The 14,457-nt window shown below is 38.2% G+C and overlaps 1 protein-coding gene across 5 annotated transcripts in view; it reads right to left on the reverse strand.

Annotated features, from left to right (window-relative positions):
• cobl (cordon-bleu WH2 repeat protein) overlaps nt 1-14,457 on the reverse strand; it is a 132,748-nt gene that overhangs the window by 33,558 nt on the left and 84,733 nt on the right. For all 5 annotated transcript variants that reach the window (XM_052143766.1, XM_052143764.1, XM_052143763.1 and 2 more), the window contains one exon: nt 12,386-12,556. In XM_052143766.1, coding sequence (XP_051999726.1) covers nt 12,386-12,556 — 171 coding nt within the window. The remainder of the gene's footprint in view (nt 1-12,385; nt 12,557-14,457) is intronic.

Genomic DNA, 14,457 nt, shown 5'->3' on the forward strand with positions numbered 1-14,457 from the left:
CATTTCCATTTTTCACACACATTGTTTCACTCACCAACAGTGAAGCGCAACACTGCACTGTGGTTTCAGCAGCTTGAAAGAAGAGCGCAGCTTGCGCAATCCATTCATGCATCATGAATGTCGTATTGTGTCACATTTTAAGTGTTTATATTCCCATTCAGCTCATAACTGTGTGATTATGACAAAGTATTACAACAAGTGGTTGATTGGCAAGCCACATGCAGATGCGAGGGACTTCATATTACGCTGGCACGTGTGTCCTAGGTTGTCGGACCTGGGTCCAAAGGTTCAAAAGGCATGACAATATTCAGGAGAAGATTTTATTGACTGTTATAATATTACAGTCCTCATTCATATCATTCAACAATTGTGTATAAAAGCAAGCGGATATTGTGGCACAGCTATACAAAAACAGTTGTACGAGAATACACAAAACCCTATCCATTATTTAAGCAGAGCAAAGGTGAATACTGCATTTTTGGCTAGTGACAGACAAATTTATCAGCCAATATTTGGCCATTTTTAAATTAGCAGATGGCTGTGTCCACTTGATGGACAGTGATAGATTTCCCTTGTGTCAGTTCCAAAATTTACCAAGCTTTGCCAATAAATAAGAAAAAGTTCTGTGGAAGAGTAACATTTTAGAGGTGTTTCAAGGATAGTACCTCCAGCTACAGACAAGCCCTGAAAGCTGCCAGATCTACATATTTTAGCAAACAAAGAAAATAACCACAACTATTCTTTATTCAGTTCCATGGCTACAATGACAAGGAACAAAGCTTCTTTTTAACCAGATATTCCATCACAGTAGTAATAAGTATCTGAATTTTTTTCCTAATAGAATTGAGACCATCAGAGAGAAAATGTTCATTATGCAACTGTCTGCCACAACACCTCAGAAGATATTGTCTCGGAGTATTCCCTACAAGCAACTGCAGTCTTGCACTGCTATAGGTCAAGAAGAGCTAAAAAAACTTATTAAAGCATAAGAAGTAACAACATTTATGCAATATCCTATACTCACTAAGCTACTGAAAGAGGTTTTTTCTGTAATCTCAGAACCTCTTCTCAATATTATTAATTTGTCATCTCCCAAGAAATATTAAGATGGAAGCTATCAAACCCCTTATTAAGAAACCACAGCTTGATCGTGGAGAGTTGGCTTATTATAGATTGATCTCAAATCTTCCATTTATGTCTAAAATACTGGGAAAGGTAGTGTACTTTGTACATTTTTACAGAGAAATGGTATCTGTTAAAATTTCAGTTATGATTTAGGCCCCATCAGAGTAAAAGTGACTTGCTTTTATCATCTAGCCATGGCTGCATCTCTCTTCTAGTACTAATAGATTTTAGTACTGCCTTCAACACCATAGACCATGACATTATCTTGGACATGCTTAAGAATAAGCCTGTCATGATAATTACATTATCAACTTATCGTACGATATATGTACACGACCTCTACCATTTTTGATGACCTCAGTATTGCCCATTGTGTTTACATACGTGTTAGTTTACATAAGAATGAATGTCACCAACATTTTAGCCAGTCGCGCTGCGTCTGTGCTCTCGTCTGATATTTTTTGTTGGCGGAGGGGCTCAGGCAGCTCGTCCTCACACACGGAGTGGACAGCGACAGGTGAAGATTAAGTGTTACTCGAGGCTAATAGGTGTTTTAATACAGGGCTAAACATTAACACTTGTCCGGACAAGTGAACATTTTCACGGGCACGTTAAAGAGAATTTTACGTAGCCTGATTAAAATCTCAATAACGAATGTTAGCTCAAAAGCGCGGGATAGAGGGGATTGAGAACAATTTTAATAATTCCCGCATGTTTCACTTTGAATATGCTGAGAATTCCCTCTATCGCGTCGCCCTCTGTCCCCCTCGCCTTCACTTGTGGTGCAGTGTTCAGCAGCTTTTGAGTGCGAGCAGTGCACATATCTACTGAACTTTAGATTTTACATATATAAACGGGTATAAACCTGTTAATTAGTCATGCAAATTGTGTTGTACCACGTCTCTATAAATGAGTGGTGCAATAAAACTATTGCTCCTGTTTATAATCAACAAAGCTGTCTTTATCGCAAGCGCGCAACGTTGGACAAATCAAATTTTGTCTTGTCACATCGTGGCGCTTCCTCATGAAACAGCAAAAAAGGCTAAAAGATTGGAGATCATTTTAAATAAACAGTAAAAACAGAGATGAAAATTGATTTTACTTTTGCTACTTTAAAATGAACTTTTGAATCTGAATCTTCAAAAGTGTTATACATTTTTCCGCAATTTTTTTTATCTACACAGTTTTGATATGGCAACAAGTAAACAAATTAAGTTTCGTCTCACCAGCATGTGTGAAAACATTTAAAACATGTGTGTGACAACTAACCCTGCTTTATGAATAGCTATGAATCTGAAAATGGCAATATATTAAGATTCAACTTTATTGTCATTGTGCAGAGTACAGGTACAGGGCCAATGAAATGCAGTTGTTTTTTGCATATCCCAACTAAGCTGGGGTCAGAGCGCAGGGTCAGCCATGAAACAGCACCCCTAGAGCAGACAGGGTCAAGGGCCTTGCTCAAGGGCCCAACAGTGGTATCTTGGAGGTGCTGGGGCTTGAACCCCCAACCTTTCGGTCAGTAATCCAGAGCCTTAACCGCTGAGCCACCACTAAATTATATTAAGTAGATATATGCATTATACAGAATATGACAATATGACAAAAATGACAATTTTCATATATGTATCATGTTTTTTAAACACTTGTGGAATTTAAATGTGTACATAAATGCTCAAATATATGAACTCTAATTGTATTTGTTCGTATATGGCCAGTGGTGATTTCTCAGGACCAGCAAAGCCTTCTCTGCTGCATAACATGCCTAATAAATAAATAAATTTGGCAAATTTTGCCAAAAGTGTGACAGCAGTTTCACAAATCACATGCCTGAAGCCATGCTCGTTAGCCGAAGCAGCGCATCAGTTTGAGCTCCACCCCGTCATGTCTTCAGAATCCCTCAACAGTGTACATGAATAGGCATCTAAAGTCAGATTGTCAGATTCATCAGCCAATCAGATTGATTTATTTGTTCTTGTGTGTGGTCAGTGTGAACATGCAGTATTCTAAACTAAATGATGTCTTCATTTGACTTAATTAATCAAGAGACTAACAGTTTAACTTAATGTACTTAATTTATTTTGACAGTGCACAGAGAAAAAAAATATGCAACAATAGAATTGCCACAAAATTACAAGCCTAAATGACATCTGTGCTCATATTAAAATCTACTTGGACTACCTTAACACCTAATGCCATAAATTACATTTGTTAATTTACTTTACAGCCAGTTTATGGATAAATAAAAATGGTATCAGTGCAATATAATATTAAGATCTACATATGTTTTTCGCTAAATAATTCTATTAAATTATAGCAAAAAATTTGTATTTATCACAGTGCATTGTGTCATTTAGATAAAAATTGAGTTGAATGTTTTTTCTTGGGGGCTAATCACATGGATGTGCTATTGTGGGTCACGATCATAGCACCTCCAACTGGTAGTCGGAAGTGTGGCACTTACAACAGACTTTGAATAGTTCTATTACATTTACCCAAATTGCTTAAATGGTTTAGACACTGCTGATGGAAAAGGGATGCTTGATCGCTTTAATAGTGTTGTCATGGCAATGGATTAAAATACATTAAGTTGTAGTCAAACTGCAATGGTGGCATATACACTCACCTAAAGGATAATTAGGAACACCTGTTCAATTTCTCATTAATGCAATTATCTAATCAACCAATCACATGGCAGTTGCTTCAATGCATTTAGGGGTGTGGTCCTGGTCAAGACAATCTCCTGAACTCCAAACTGAATGTCAGAATGGGAAAGAAAGGTGATTTAAGCAATTTTGAGCGTGGCATGGTTGTTGGTGCCAGACGGGCCGGTCTGAGTATTTCACAATCTGCTCAGTTACTGGGATTTTCACGCACAACCATTTCTAGGGTTTACAAAGAATGGTGTGAAAAGGGAAAAACATCCAGTATGCGGCAGTCCTGTGGGAGAATATGCCTTGTTGATGCTAGAGGTCAGAGGAGAATGGGCCGACTGATTCAAGCTGATAGAAGAGCAACTTTGCCTGAAATAACCACTCGTTACAACCGAGGTATGCAGCAAAGCATTTGTGAAGCCACAACACGCACAACCTTGAGGCGGATGGGCTACAACAGCAGAAGACCCCACCGGGTACCACTCATCTCCACTACAAATAGGAAAAAGAGGCTACAATTTGCAAGAGCTCACCAAAATTGGACAGTTGAAGACTGGAAAAATGTTGCTTGGTCTGATGAGTCTCGATTTCTGTTGAGACATTCAGATGGTAGAGTCAGAATTTAGCGTAAACAGAATGAGAACATGGATCCATCATGCCTTGTTACCACTCTGCAGGCTGCTGGTGGTGGTGTAATGGTGTGGGGGATGTTTTCTTGGCACACTTTAGGCCCATTAGTGCCAATTGGGCATCGTTTAAATGCCACGGCCTACCTGAGCATTGTTTCTGACCATGTCCATCCCTTTATGGCCACCATGTACCCATCCTCTGATAGCTACTTCCAGCAGGATAATGCACCATGTCACAAAGCTTGAATCATTTCAAATTGGTTTCTTGAACATGACAATGAGTTCACTGTACTAAAATGGCCCCCACAGTCACCAGATCTCAACCCAATAGAGCATCTTTGGGATGTGGTGGAACGGAGCTTCGTGCCCTGGATGTGCATCCCACAAATCTCCATCAACTGCAAGATGCTATCCTATCAATATGGGCCAACATTTCTAAAGAATGCTTTCAGCACCTTGTTGAATCAATGCCACGTAGAATTAAGGCAGTTCTGAAGGCTGAAAGGGGTCAAACACAGTATTAGTATGGTGTTCCTAATAATCCTTTAGGTGAGTGTGTATATATATATATATATATATATATATATATATATATATATATATATATATATATATATATATATATATATTACACATTGTATGTTTAGGGTCCAAGTTTACATTAATGCTGAGTTGTTGCTGTATCCGAAAGCCACAGAGTGGAAATGGACCCATGGTGCTTGGGCCCATCATCACTGCTTGCAGCTATATTTAGCCTTGTTATCATGTTCATTAGTTTAGTCCCGTCATTGTTGTCTATGTCATGTGGTTACCCATGTCCATGTATTTAACCCTCTGGGGTCGACGGATGCGCCAGTGCATCCTGCTGGATTTATTTAGTCATTACAGCGGAAATTATATAAAATTGTCTGTCATTTTGGGGCATACAGATAAGTGTAAGACATCATTAGAGACTATAAAGGGTCTACTTTTATTTGTGTACACTCACAATAACAACAAAACCTGGTGCTTTTTGTTTAAACGCCCCCGACTGTGTCTTAAAAACAAAGTTCATTCACTTTTCAGCGTATTTGGAAGATCGCACAATACACAAGTGAGAAAACTCCTGGATAGTTACGAAGAGTTACAATTTTCCGGGACTCCGATGAACGTTTGTATTTTGAAGAGAGACTTGATCCAGCCAAGGATACAATTTCGGACGAGTAAGTAATTTAGTTTTCATTAGTTGACATGCTATTTTATATAAACATGTACATATTTTACTAGTGGGACTGTTTCCAGACTTGTCAGCGAGGATTCAGAGTATTGAACATTTAAATATGTCCTAATAGGCAAGATTTAGCAGAAATTTAAATTGTATGCTTTATGATATGTAATATAATATAAACATAATATAAATGTTTAGATTATATTTTAACTAGTGTTTATGCTGCCTCATTATCATCAACAAAGCTTGTGCTTGCAAATATCTGTTCAGGTTAAATGAGTAAAATGGACTTTAAATATGCCCATATTAGAAAATCAGCATATTATAATGATTTCTGAAGGATTACGTGACACTGAAGCTGAAAATTCAGCTTTGATCACAAATTGCATTTTACAATATATTCAAATAGAAAACTGTTCTTTTAAATTGTAAAAATAGTTCACAATATCACAGTTTTTACTGTGTTTTGGATCAAATAAATGCAGTCTTGGTGAGCAGAAGAGACTTATTTTAAATGGTAGTGTAGGTCTAAAATTAAGTAAAGTCTTTATGTAAAGAAAATGTATAGTCAGATTACTTATTTTAACTTAAAACTTGATTTTGATCATTAAGTCCCCTCACATTCATTCTCTTTCTGTCAGATTCCTTATTGATGGGCCCAGGGGAGGGGTCTTTGTCTCCTAAGGTGTGAATTACAATCAATATTCATGATAGTTCACGCCTCCTCGCATATGACCTTTCTAACACTAAAAGTGTCTTACAAAAGTTTAATTACTATATTGTTTTGTAAGAATGAGTGGTCAAGATGGTTATCAAATCATTTTGTAGCAAAAACTCTAGGCTACAAGATCCAGTTCTCAAAAGGCTTGTGGACAAATGTTTATTATGCGTTATACGGGCTTATTTCAATGACTTACAATTTTCGTTTTTTCATAAACTTTATTTTCTCAAAAATACAAACATGTACACATATGTTGCTCACATATTTTTGTAGCCCAGTTTGTGCAGAATACAGTGTTATCAGACTTTAACCATTAATGTGTTTTTAAGCAACTGAAAAAAGCAGAAATGTCAAGGCATGTCAAAACTTCTCCAAGGCCCAAAACACACTCAGACCCCAGAGGGTTAAGCCATCATGTTTGCCATTGTCTTTGGTCAAGTATTGTTTTGGTGTCAAATAGTCAAGTCCTTTATGTTTGTTTCGTTTTGGATTTCACATTTTTAATAAATACTGCACTTGGGTTTACACTTCATCATCTGGTTCCTGTCTTCAGCCTGTCCTACCTGCCTGAACGTTACAGAATTCTCGAACCCAACATGAACCCAGCAGTTGGTGTAACCCCATGCAGTTACACCAGGGTAACCGTTCCATGGAGGAATATGTGGAAGACTTCTGTGCTCTGACCAACAAGGTGGATTTCAATGAGATCGCCCTCAAATACTTTTTCCGTTTTGGTCTTTTGACTTTGCTCTTCGATTGAGTGGCTCAGACTTCACTGTGGGTGTGGCTGATAAGTAACCGTCACTTCCGAGCCCTCAGCCACCCTGATTTCGCCATTGTCCGAATCCGCCAAGCCAGAGTTCCCCATCATGGCCACCAAGGTCCATGAGCCAGCGCCCACGCCTCCAACAGTCAATCAGTCAGTTCTTGAAGCTTCATCCATCCCAGAGCCAGCGTTGCAAGCCTCATCTGTCCTAGAGCCAGCATGGCAAGCCTCGTCTGTCCTAGAGCCAGCGTTGCAAGCCTTGTTCCTCACACAGCCAGCGTTGCAAGCCTCGTCTGTCCTAGAGCCAGCGTTGCAAGCCTCAGCCACCACGTTGCCACACCTGCCATTCCTACATTGTCATGCAATGTTGCCACGTCATGCCATGTTGCCACGCCTGACATTCCTACCTCGTCATGCCATGTAGCCAAGCCTAACATCCCTACCTCATCATGCCATATTGCCACATCTGCCACATCATGCCATGTAGCCACATATGCCTCGTCATGTCATGCTTTCCCACCTGCCATGCCAAGCCACTACGCCTGCTATGCCTAGCAGCCTCGCCATGTCGTCGCGTCTGCCCTGCCTTATCAAGTCGGCACGCCTATCCCGTCATGCCAAGTCACCATGACCCCCGAGCATGCCACGGCTCCGTCCCATGAGCCTCCGATGGCTCCATCCCCTAAGCCTGCCATGGCTCCGCTTTCCGATTCTCCCACAGCTGTGCTCACGGCTGTCTGGAAGCGGAAACATGAGAAGAAGGATTCCTACTACCCAGGCACTGCCTATGTTCACAGAGACTGTTCCCATTGCACTGCCTGTGCTCATGACCACAGAGGTCGTTCCCGTCACTGCTAGTTTCCACGACCTCAGAGATCGTTCCCCTGTTCCTTCCTGTACTTACAGCCACAAAGGCTGTCCCTCTGTCAATATTAGTGCCCATGACAACGGAGGTCATTCACTCGTCACTGTCTGTGCTCACGACCATCGAGACTGTTACACTGCCACTGCCTGTGCTCACAGCCACCAAGAATGTTCCCCTGAGGCACTCCCTCCTGAACCCTGTCCAGCATCCGTAGCCCAGGACCCTCTCCCTGCTCTGTGGATGCCTCCCAGGCCTCCTGACCCTGCCCCCTTCCTGGAGCCAAAACTCAAACTGCCAGACCCCACTCCCTTCCTGGAGCCAATTCTCTGGCCACTGGCTCTGCTAGTGCCACTGTCAAGTATTGTTTTGGTGTAAAGTTGTCAAGTCATTTATGTTTGTTTCATTTTGGATTTCACGTTGTTAGTAAATACTGCACTTGGGTTTTAAACTTTATCGTCATTGTCTGTTCCTGTATTCAGCCTGTCCTGCCTGCCCGAACGTTACAATTATATATAAAATCAGTGGCATAAAATGGTCTTAAAATGACAATAATATAGTATTGCAATTATTTCTAGAACAATATATCGTCCAACAAATGTAGTTATCGTGACAGGCCTACTTTTGTTGGCATTTGCACGATTTTGGTCCTATTTATCTTACCACTTCCACTTTGTTTGAGTAAACAAGGAATTGTCAGATCAAGCACAAGTTAACCTCTGGAGTGCTGCAGCTCTCGGTATTAGGTCCTCTGCTTTTCCTTGTATATGCTTTCCTTGGGAGATTATCATGGAATTAGTTTTCACTGTTATGCTGATGATACTCAGTTTTATAACTTTTCAAGACCTGAGAAGAGTTTTTCAATTATATTAATTAGTGGACCAAAAACCTCTAAACATAAGACACTAGAATGTATTTTTTGTCTCTTGATGGATGTACTGTTAAGTCATCTTGTACAGTTAAGAACTTAGATGTTGTTGGAATCTATCCTTTGGAAAATTACAATTCCAATGTTTTGTAGAACAGCATTCTTCCACCTAAGAAATATTGACACATGCTCTCTTTTTCTGATGCCGAAAAGCTAAATCATGCGTTCATGACCTCAAGACTAGATTATTGTAATGCACTTCATGGTAAATGTCCTGCATAATCAATAATATACGCTTCAGTTGTTTCAAAATACTGCAGCTAGATTGCTTACTAGAACCAAAAGATATGGTAATTTTAGCAATATTTTATCATCACTACATAAACTGACATCAACTGCAATCCAATCAAACAGCGTGTAACACTTCTCTGACCACTGCTTGCATCGCTCCTCTTAAAATTGAATTTTAAGACAATACATAACCAACTAAAGCCTTAATCAGTCAATTAACAAAGGATACTGCATCTTCTGTACGTGCACTTCCTTAGTCAATTCAGGAAGGATTTCAAAGACAATTCATCTTACATTTCAATGAAAATCCTTTATTTAAAAAAATAAATAAATTACCCACTAAAAATCTACTCAGTTTAGTCAATTAATACTTGTATTACACATTGCTAATACTAACATTCATGCTATATAGCCAGAGGAGAACTGGCTCCCCCAGCTGCACCTGGTTAATTCCAAGATGTTTTTTTTTTTTTCTCTCCACTAACTAACATCTTATGGTGTTTTGGGTTCCTTACCACAGTCGCCTTTTGCTTGATCACTGGGGGCCTAATTTTAAATGCACGATTTTCAATGACATTCTTCAGTGAAACTGCTCGACAAGTACTTTAAGACAGTACAGCATAATTTTCTGTAAAGCTGCTATGACGCAAGGTGAATAGTGAAAAGCGCTACATAAAGAAAACGTCTTGAAACCGTTTATGCTACGGACATGAATGGTACCTCAATTGTGAAGCTTGGTAAAGAGAGGTGTTTTAAGACTTCTATAAGATATCTGAATTATTATTTATATCAGGTAGATGATAAAATATGCATAGAAATCCTATAGACTTATATTAAAGGAGGGACCTGAGCCAACACAATCACAATATTGAGTTGATAGCACAATCACAATATTTGTTAAAATATTTGTTACAATATGTTTGTTTGTTTTTTGACAGAATCTTGCAGTCCTAATGAGAACCATTGTATCAAAAAATCTTCATTAGGCAAACTTTTCTTTACTTTAAGAGTTACGTTTCAGCAGCAGAGTAGTTTAAGGTCTCTGTCATGTGCAGAGTATTTTCTTGAGCTGAGCTCACAGTGGGGTCTCATGATGTCAGAGAGGATCATGATGAGATGAGTGGATCACCTTCTCTAGTGGATAAGAACCCTTCAGTATTCTCATCACTGATATACAGAGGAGCACACAAGGTGAACAATGGCTATGTTTACATGCACATCCTTCTCAAATATACATTCATATTCTGCATAAGATTTTATTCTGAAAAGAGGTTTACATGCTCCACAGCTATTGGAATATTCCTGTATACATGTAATAAGCATAATTTGAATAAACTAAGACATATTTTATGCATATTCTTGTCTTGCAATTATCTTCTGGAAACACTGGAGATGCTCGCTCTCGCTATTTATTTATAAATTAATAATTCTGCACAGTAATTTAATCAATTCATTCTTGTCCTTAACAAAAACACACAAGATCAAGATGAATTGCAAATTGTAAGTAAACTCTTGCAAATATAGTATATGACATTTCTTTTGTTACAAAAAAATTATAATGTAGTTTTAACAACCATCTGTATCTAATATCACCAAGAGGTACCTTTGTTTGGATATGCGAAAATGATCGCATCATGCTCATATGGTCTAGGAATCTGACACACATTTGTGGCTATTTGTAGCCTTCACACAGTGCATAATATTTGAGCACTACTCATGAACAACATCTCAGATGTATATGCTCAATAGTTCAGTTCACTTATAGTATGAAGTGGCACTGTATTTTACCAGAATTTGAATAATAAGCAAGTTAAACTACTTGCCTACAAACAGACATATACAGGACTTTCTGGAGTTCAAAATGTCAAAATAAAAGCCAAAGGTTTTAAAGTAAAAAATTTAGAAATATTACATTGTATTTAAAATTCTAAAAGTCAATAACAATAGTAATAATAATTATAATAATTTATTATTATTTGTTTACAAATTATAACATATTTAAGTTTAAGGGGTTCCAAAAAATAACTGAATAAAAACTGAACTGATATTTAACAACTACTTTGGACAAAAAATGTTTGTTCAAAGTAGTTGAACAAAAAAAAAATTTTGCGGCTACACTATCCAGTATACTAGTTAACAATAAAACTTTTCTTAATAAGCTATACATTTACATTGAAATATTGTGTAGTTAGAGGTTTGTCACAATAATTTAAACATATTTTAAACTGATTATGCAAAAAAACAACAACACTGGTATCAGATCGGGATCAGTATTGGATGATACTGAGATTCCAGATATCAGATTCGGACCAGAAGAGAAAAAAGTGGTATCCATCCATGGCTCCTCACTACCATGGTTAGTAACTATGGTTACTATACAAAGAACTATGGCATTTTTGTCATGAAAACAGCAGTCTAATTACATTTAGAAAGTTTTTCTGCCACAATTACCATAGGTAATACAGTACAGTTAGCGTTACTGCAATAAATCCATGGTAACATTTTGTAAGTGTTGTGATTTGAGAAATTAAAAGCCTTCTAACTTATGTTTTCTCCTTTTTTCATTGTCAGTGCCATTTAAAATATGGGGGCTGTTTGTTTTAAACTAGTTTCATCACCGAGACATAAGAGTTTTGCAACAGACAATTCTGTACTGCATTCAAGCAGGTTTGCAATCCCCGTCACGCATCTTACTGCTTCACAAGCACATTTAAAATAGTTCAGATGAGACCAGTCTGCAAAATACCGCAGCGGCTCTGCCCTCGTGCTGCTTTATTCATAATTAACCCATGTACCGCCACTTCATTCCACTTTTGAAGTGAGCAAAATTATCTCAAACATACAGATAACGGAGGAGGTCTCATTAATATTCATGAGGAAAGCGCTAACTGATTGTTCAGTGAAACGTTGCGATCCAATGCCATCCAACATTTCAGAAATGAGCTCGCAGGCCACTCTAAATGAAGCAAGTTTGACACGTGTTGTTATGTGGTGATGTCACTGTGAGTAAGTGAATTAATTTGTGCATGTGTGTGTGTGTGTGTGTGTGGTGGGGTCCCTTTCACAGTGAAAAAAGTGCACAGCTGACTGGGGCTGGCAAGCGTAATGTTGCAGCAAGAATATCAAATTAACCATGTGACATCCTAACAGTAAAATGCATATAGGGGAAACACTGCTATCATTAACCAATGCTGGTTATGATGGTGTGCATGTTTATTTATGTGTGTGTGTGTGTGTGTGTGTGTGTGTGTATTTCTCAAACCTGTGATGCCAGTGGCACTGTCTGCATGGGAGCTGGTGGGGGTACTGGAGCCCTTCGTTTCTTTAACTCCACTTTTGGGGACATCTTGGAGATGTTCATCACAGACTGAGACTGACCCAGAGTGCTGGGACGGGTCTCCACACATGGGCCACTTACCATCGACATAATACCCTGTGTTCATGACAAAAAAGTGATACAAGTTAGAGATTTATACATTAGGAATGTGCCCGAAGCTGAATACCTTATTCGGAAAGGCACAAATAATGACTTCAAAATGAATAATGCATTCTAACAAATAATAAATAAACAGCCGTTAGACTGATTATCCAACAAACACAGGGAAAGAGCGATATTTTAAATAAACATATATAAAATGACAACGCAATAGTGAGTCTGTGAAGCCAGTTTGACTGAAGTATAAACTTTCTGAATGACAACGTGCACTGTGATTTCAAATCGGATGGCTGCATGTCCATTTTATGTGCGCGTCTCAGAAATCAGAGCTTGTCAAGAGTAACATTAACGGTTTCTATCCAAGGGTTTATTTGTGACAAAAGGTGTAGCGCATAAAAGTTTACAGATGTAGTTGATGGAAATGCTAATTATCGCTAAAATTTAACAAGTGTCGACATAATATATTTACAATTAACGCTAGCGCATAAAGTCTATGTTGATACTTCAAATGTCTCGAAAACTGGTTTGGAAACACTTTTTGTTGGGAAAATTGGCATTAACGCAACAATATAGTGTCACATGACAGAATTTACCCCAATTGTTAGCCTGTGTTAATAATGACATTAAGGAATACATCCTTGAAAGCCAATTTATTGTATGTGAAGCTTTACTCGCACAGTTATGGACTGGTCTTAACGGCATACCTGCACAGACCCGATGCTGCAAACACAATTACGCCATGACAATTCTAGGATTGCCAACACAAATTTCTTGTATCGTGCACCTGTCATCGACAAGTGCACGGAGAGCAAATGAATGGCCACTTATTAACATTCATTTCATTTATTAATTTAATCACGGTAGCCGTCTGTTTATTTAACAAAGTTTCTTTTCCATACTATTCAATATAATTGATGGCAGTCATGGAATTAGCTCACAATACAAAAACATGTCATTTATATGCATAAAGAAGTTTTAAATTAAAAATAAATACACAATACTAGAAGAAAAGCTTCAGTGTGCTTTTTTGGAACAATTCTATGAAATATCGTTTAGATTACTTTGGAAAAAATGCCCTGTATTAAATTAAACAATTACAAAAGGAAAAAAATATTAAATAAACTAAATTAATTACAGAATGAAAAAATTATGTTAGGCCTATATAATTGCCTTTTCTGTACACAAAAATAAATTAGTCTTAGCCTGTTCTGTAGACAAAAAATGTCTGCTGAATGACATTCTCAGAATGTTCTACACTAATTTCAAAACTATAAACTATTAGAACTATTTGACCAATATTGAGTTCTAGGGCTGCCAAATTAAAATTTGAATTTGAAGTGGAAAATAATATCAATATATAATATTATTATGGCAGTTTTTTGTCCTCTAAGGACCTCTGGGTAACTTTTTTATTGACGCACAAGGGTTAAGTACAATCCTATTTCACAAATGAATATCTCTTGCCTTTGCCAGCAGTCAAATCGCATGTCCATTGCAAGACCACTGTACAAAGGGGACTCAGTTCTTTCCTGGGAGGCAGCAGATGCTATAATCCTAACCATAAGGCAGGTGCACACTTTGCGATTTATAATAGTCCTTTACGATTGTTGCTTGTCAGACTGTTTGATATGAACACATTGATATCGCCATGGCACACTGTGCGACATTATGTCAGACTGCACAATATGCATCGTCGCTGACTGTGGTCCCAAACGTCCCAATCAGTGAAAGTGACTCACGTTAAGGGGGTGTTGCAGAATAGAAGCGAAATGGCTAAATTTGCCCACCACGGAGGAGCATATTTTTTCTCTCTCTGAAAGTCAGGACATCAGCATTTCCATTGCTCCAATACCACTCCATCACGAGCATAGTCTAACATTTACAAGAAAGATGGATTT

The sequence above is a fragment of the Xyrauchen texanus genome, chromosome 15 (assembly GCF_025860055.1).
Source record: "Xyrauchen texanus isolate HMW12.3.18 chromosome 15, RBS_HiC_50CHRs, whole genome shotgun sequence".
NCBI lineage: Eukaryota > Metazoa > Chordata > Actinopteri > Cypriniformes > Catostomidae > Xyrauchen > Xyrauchen texanus.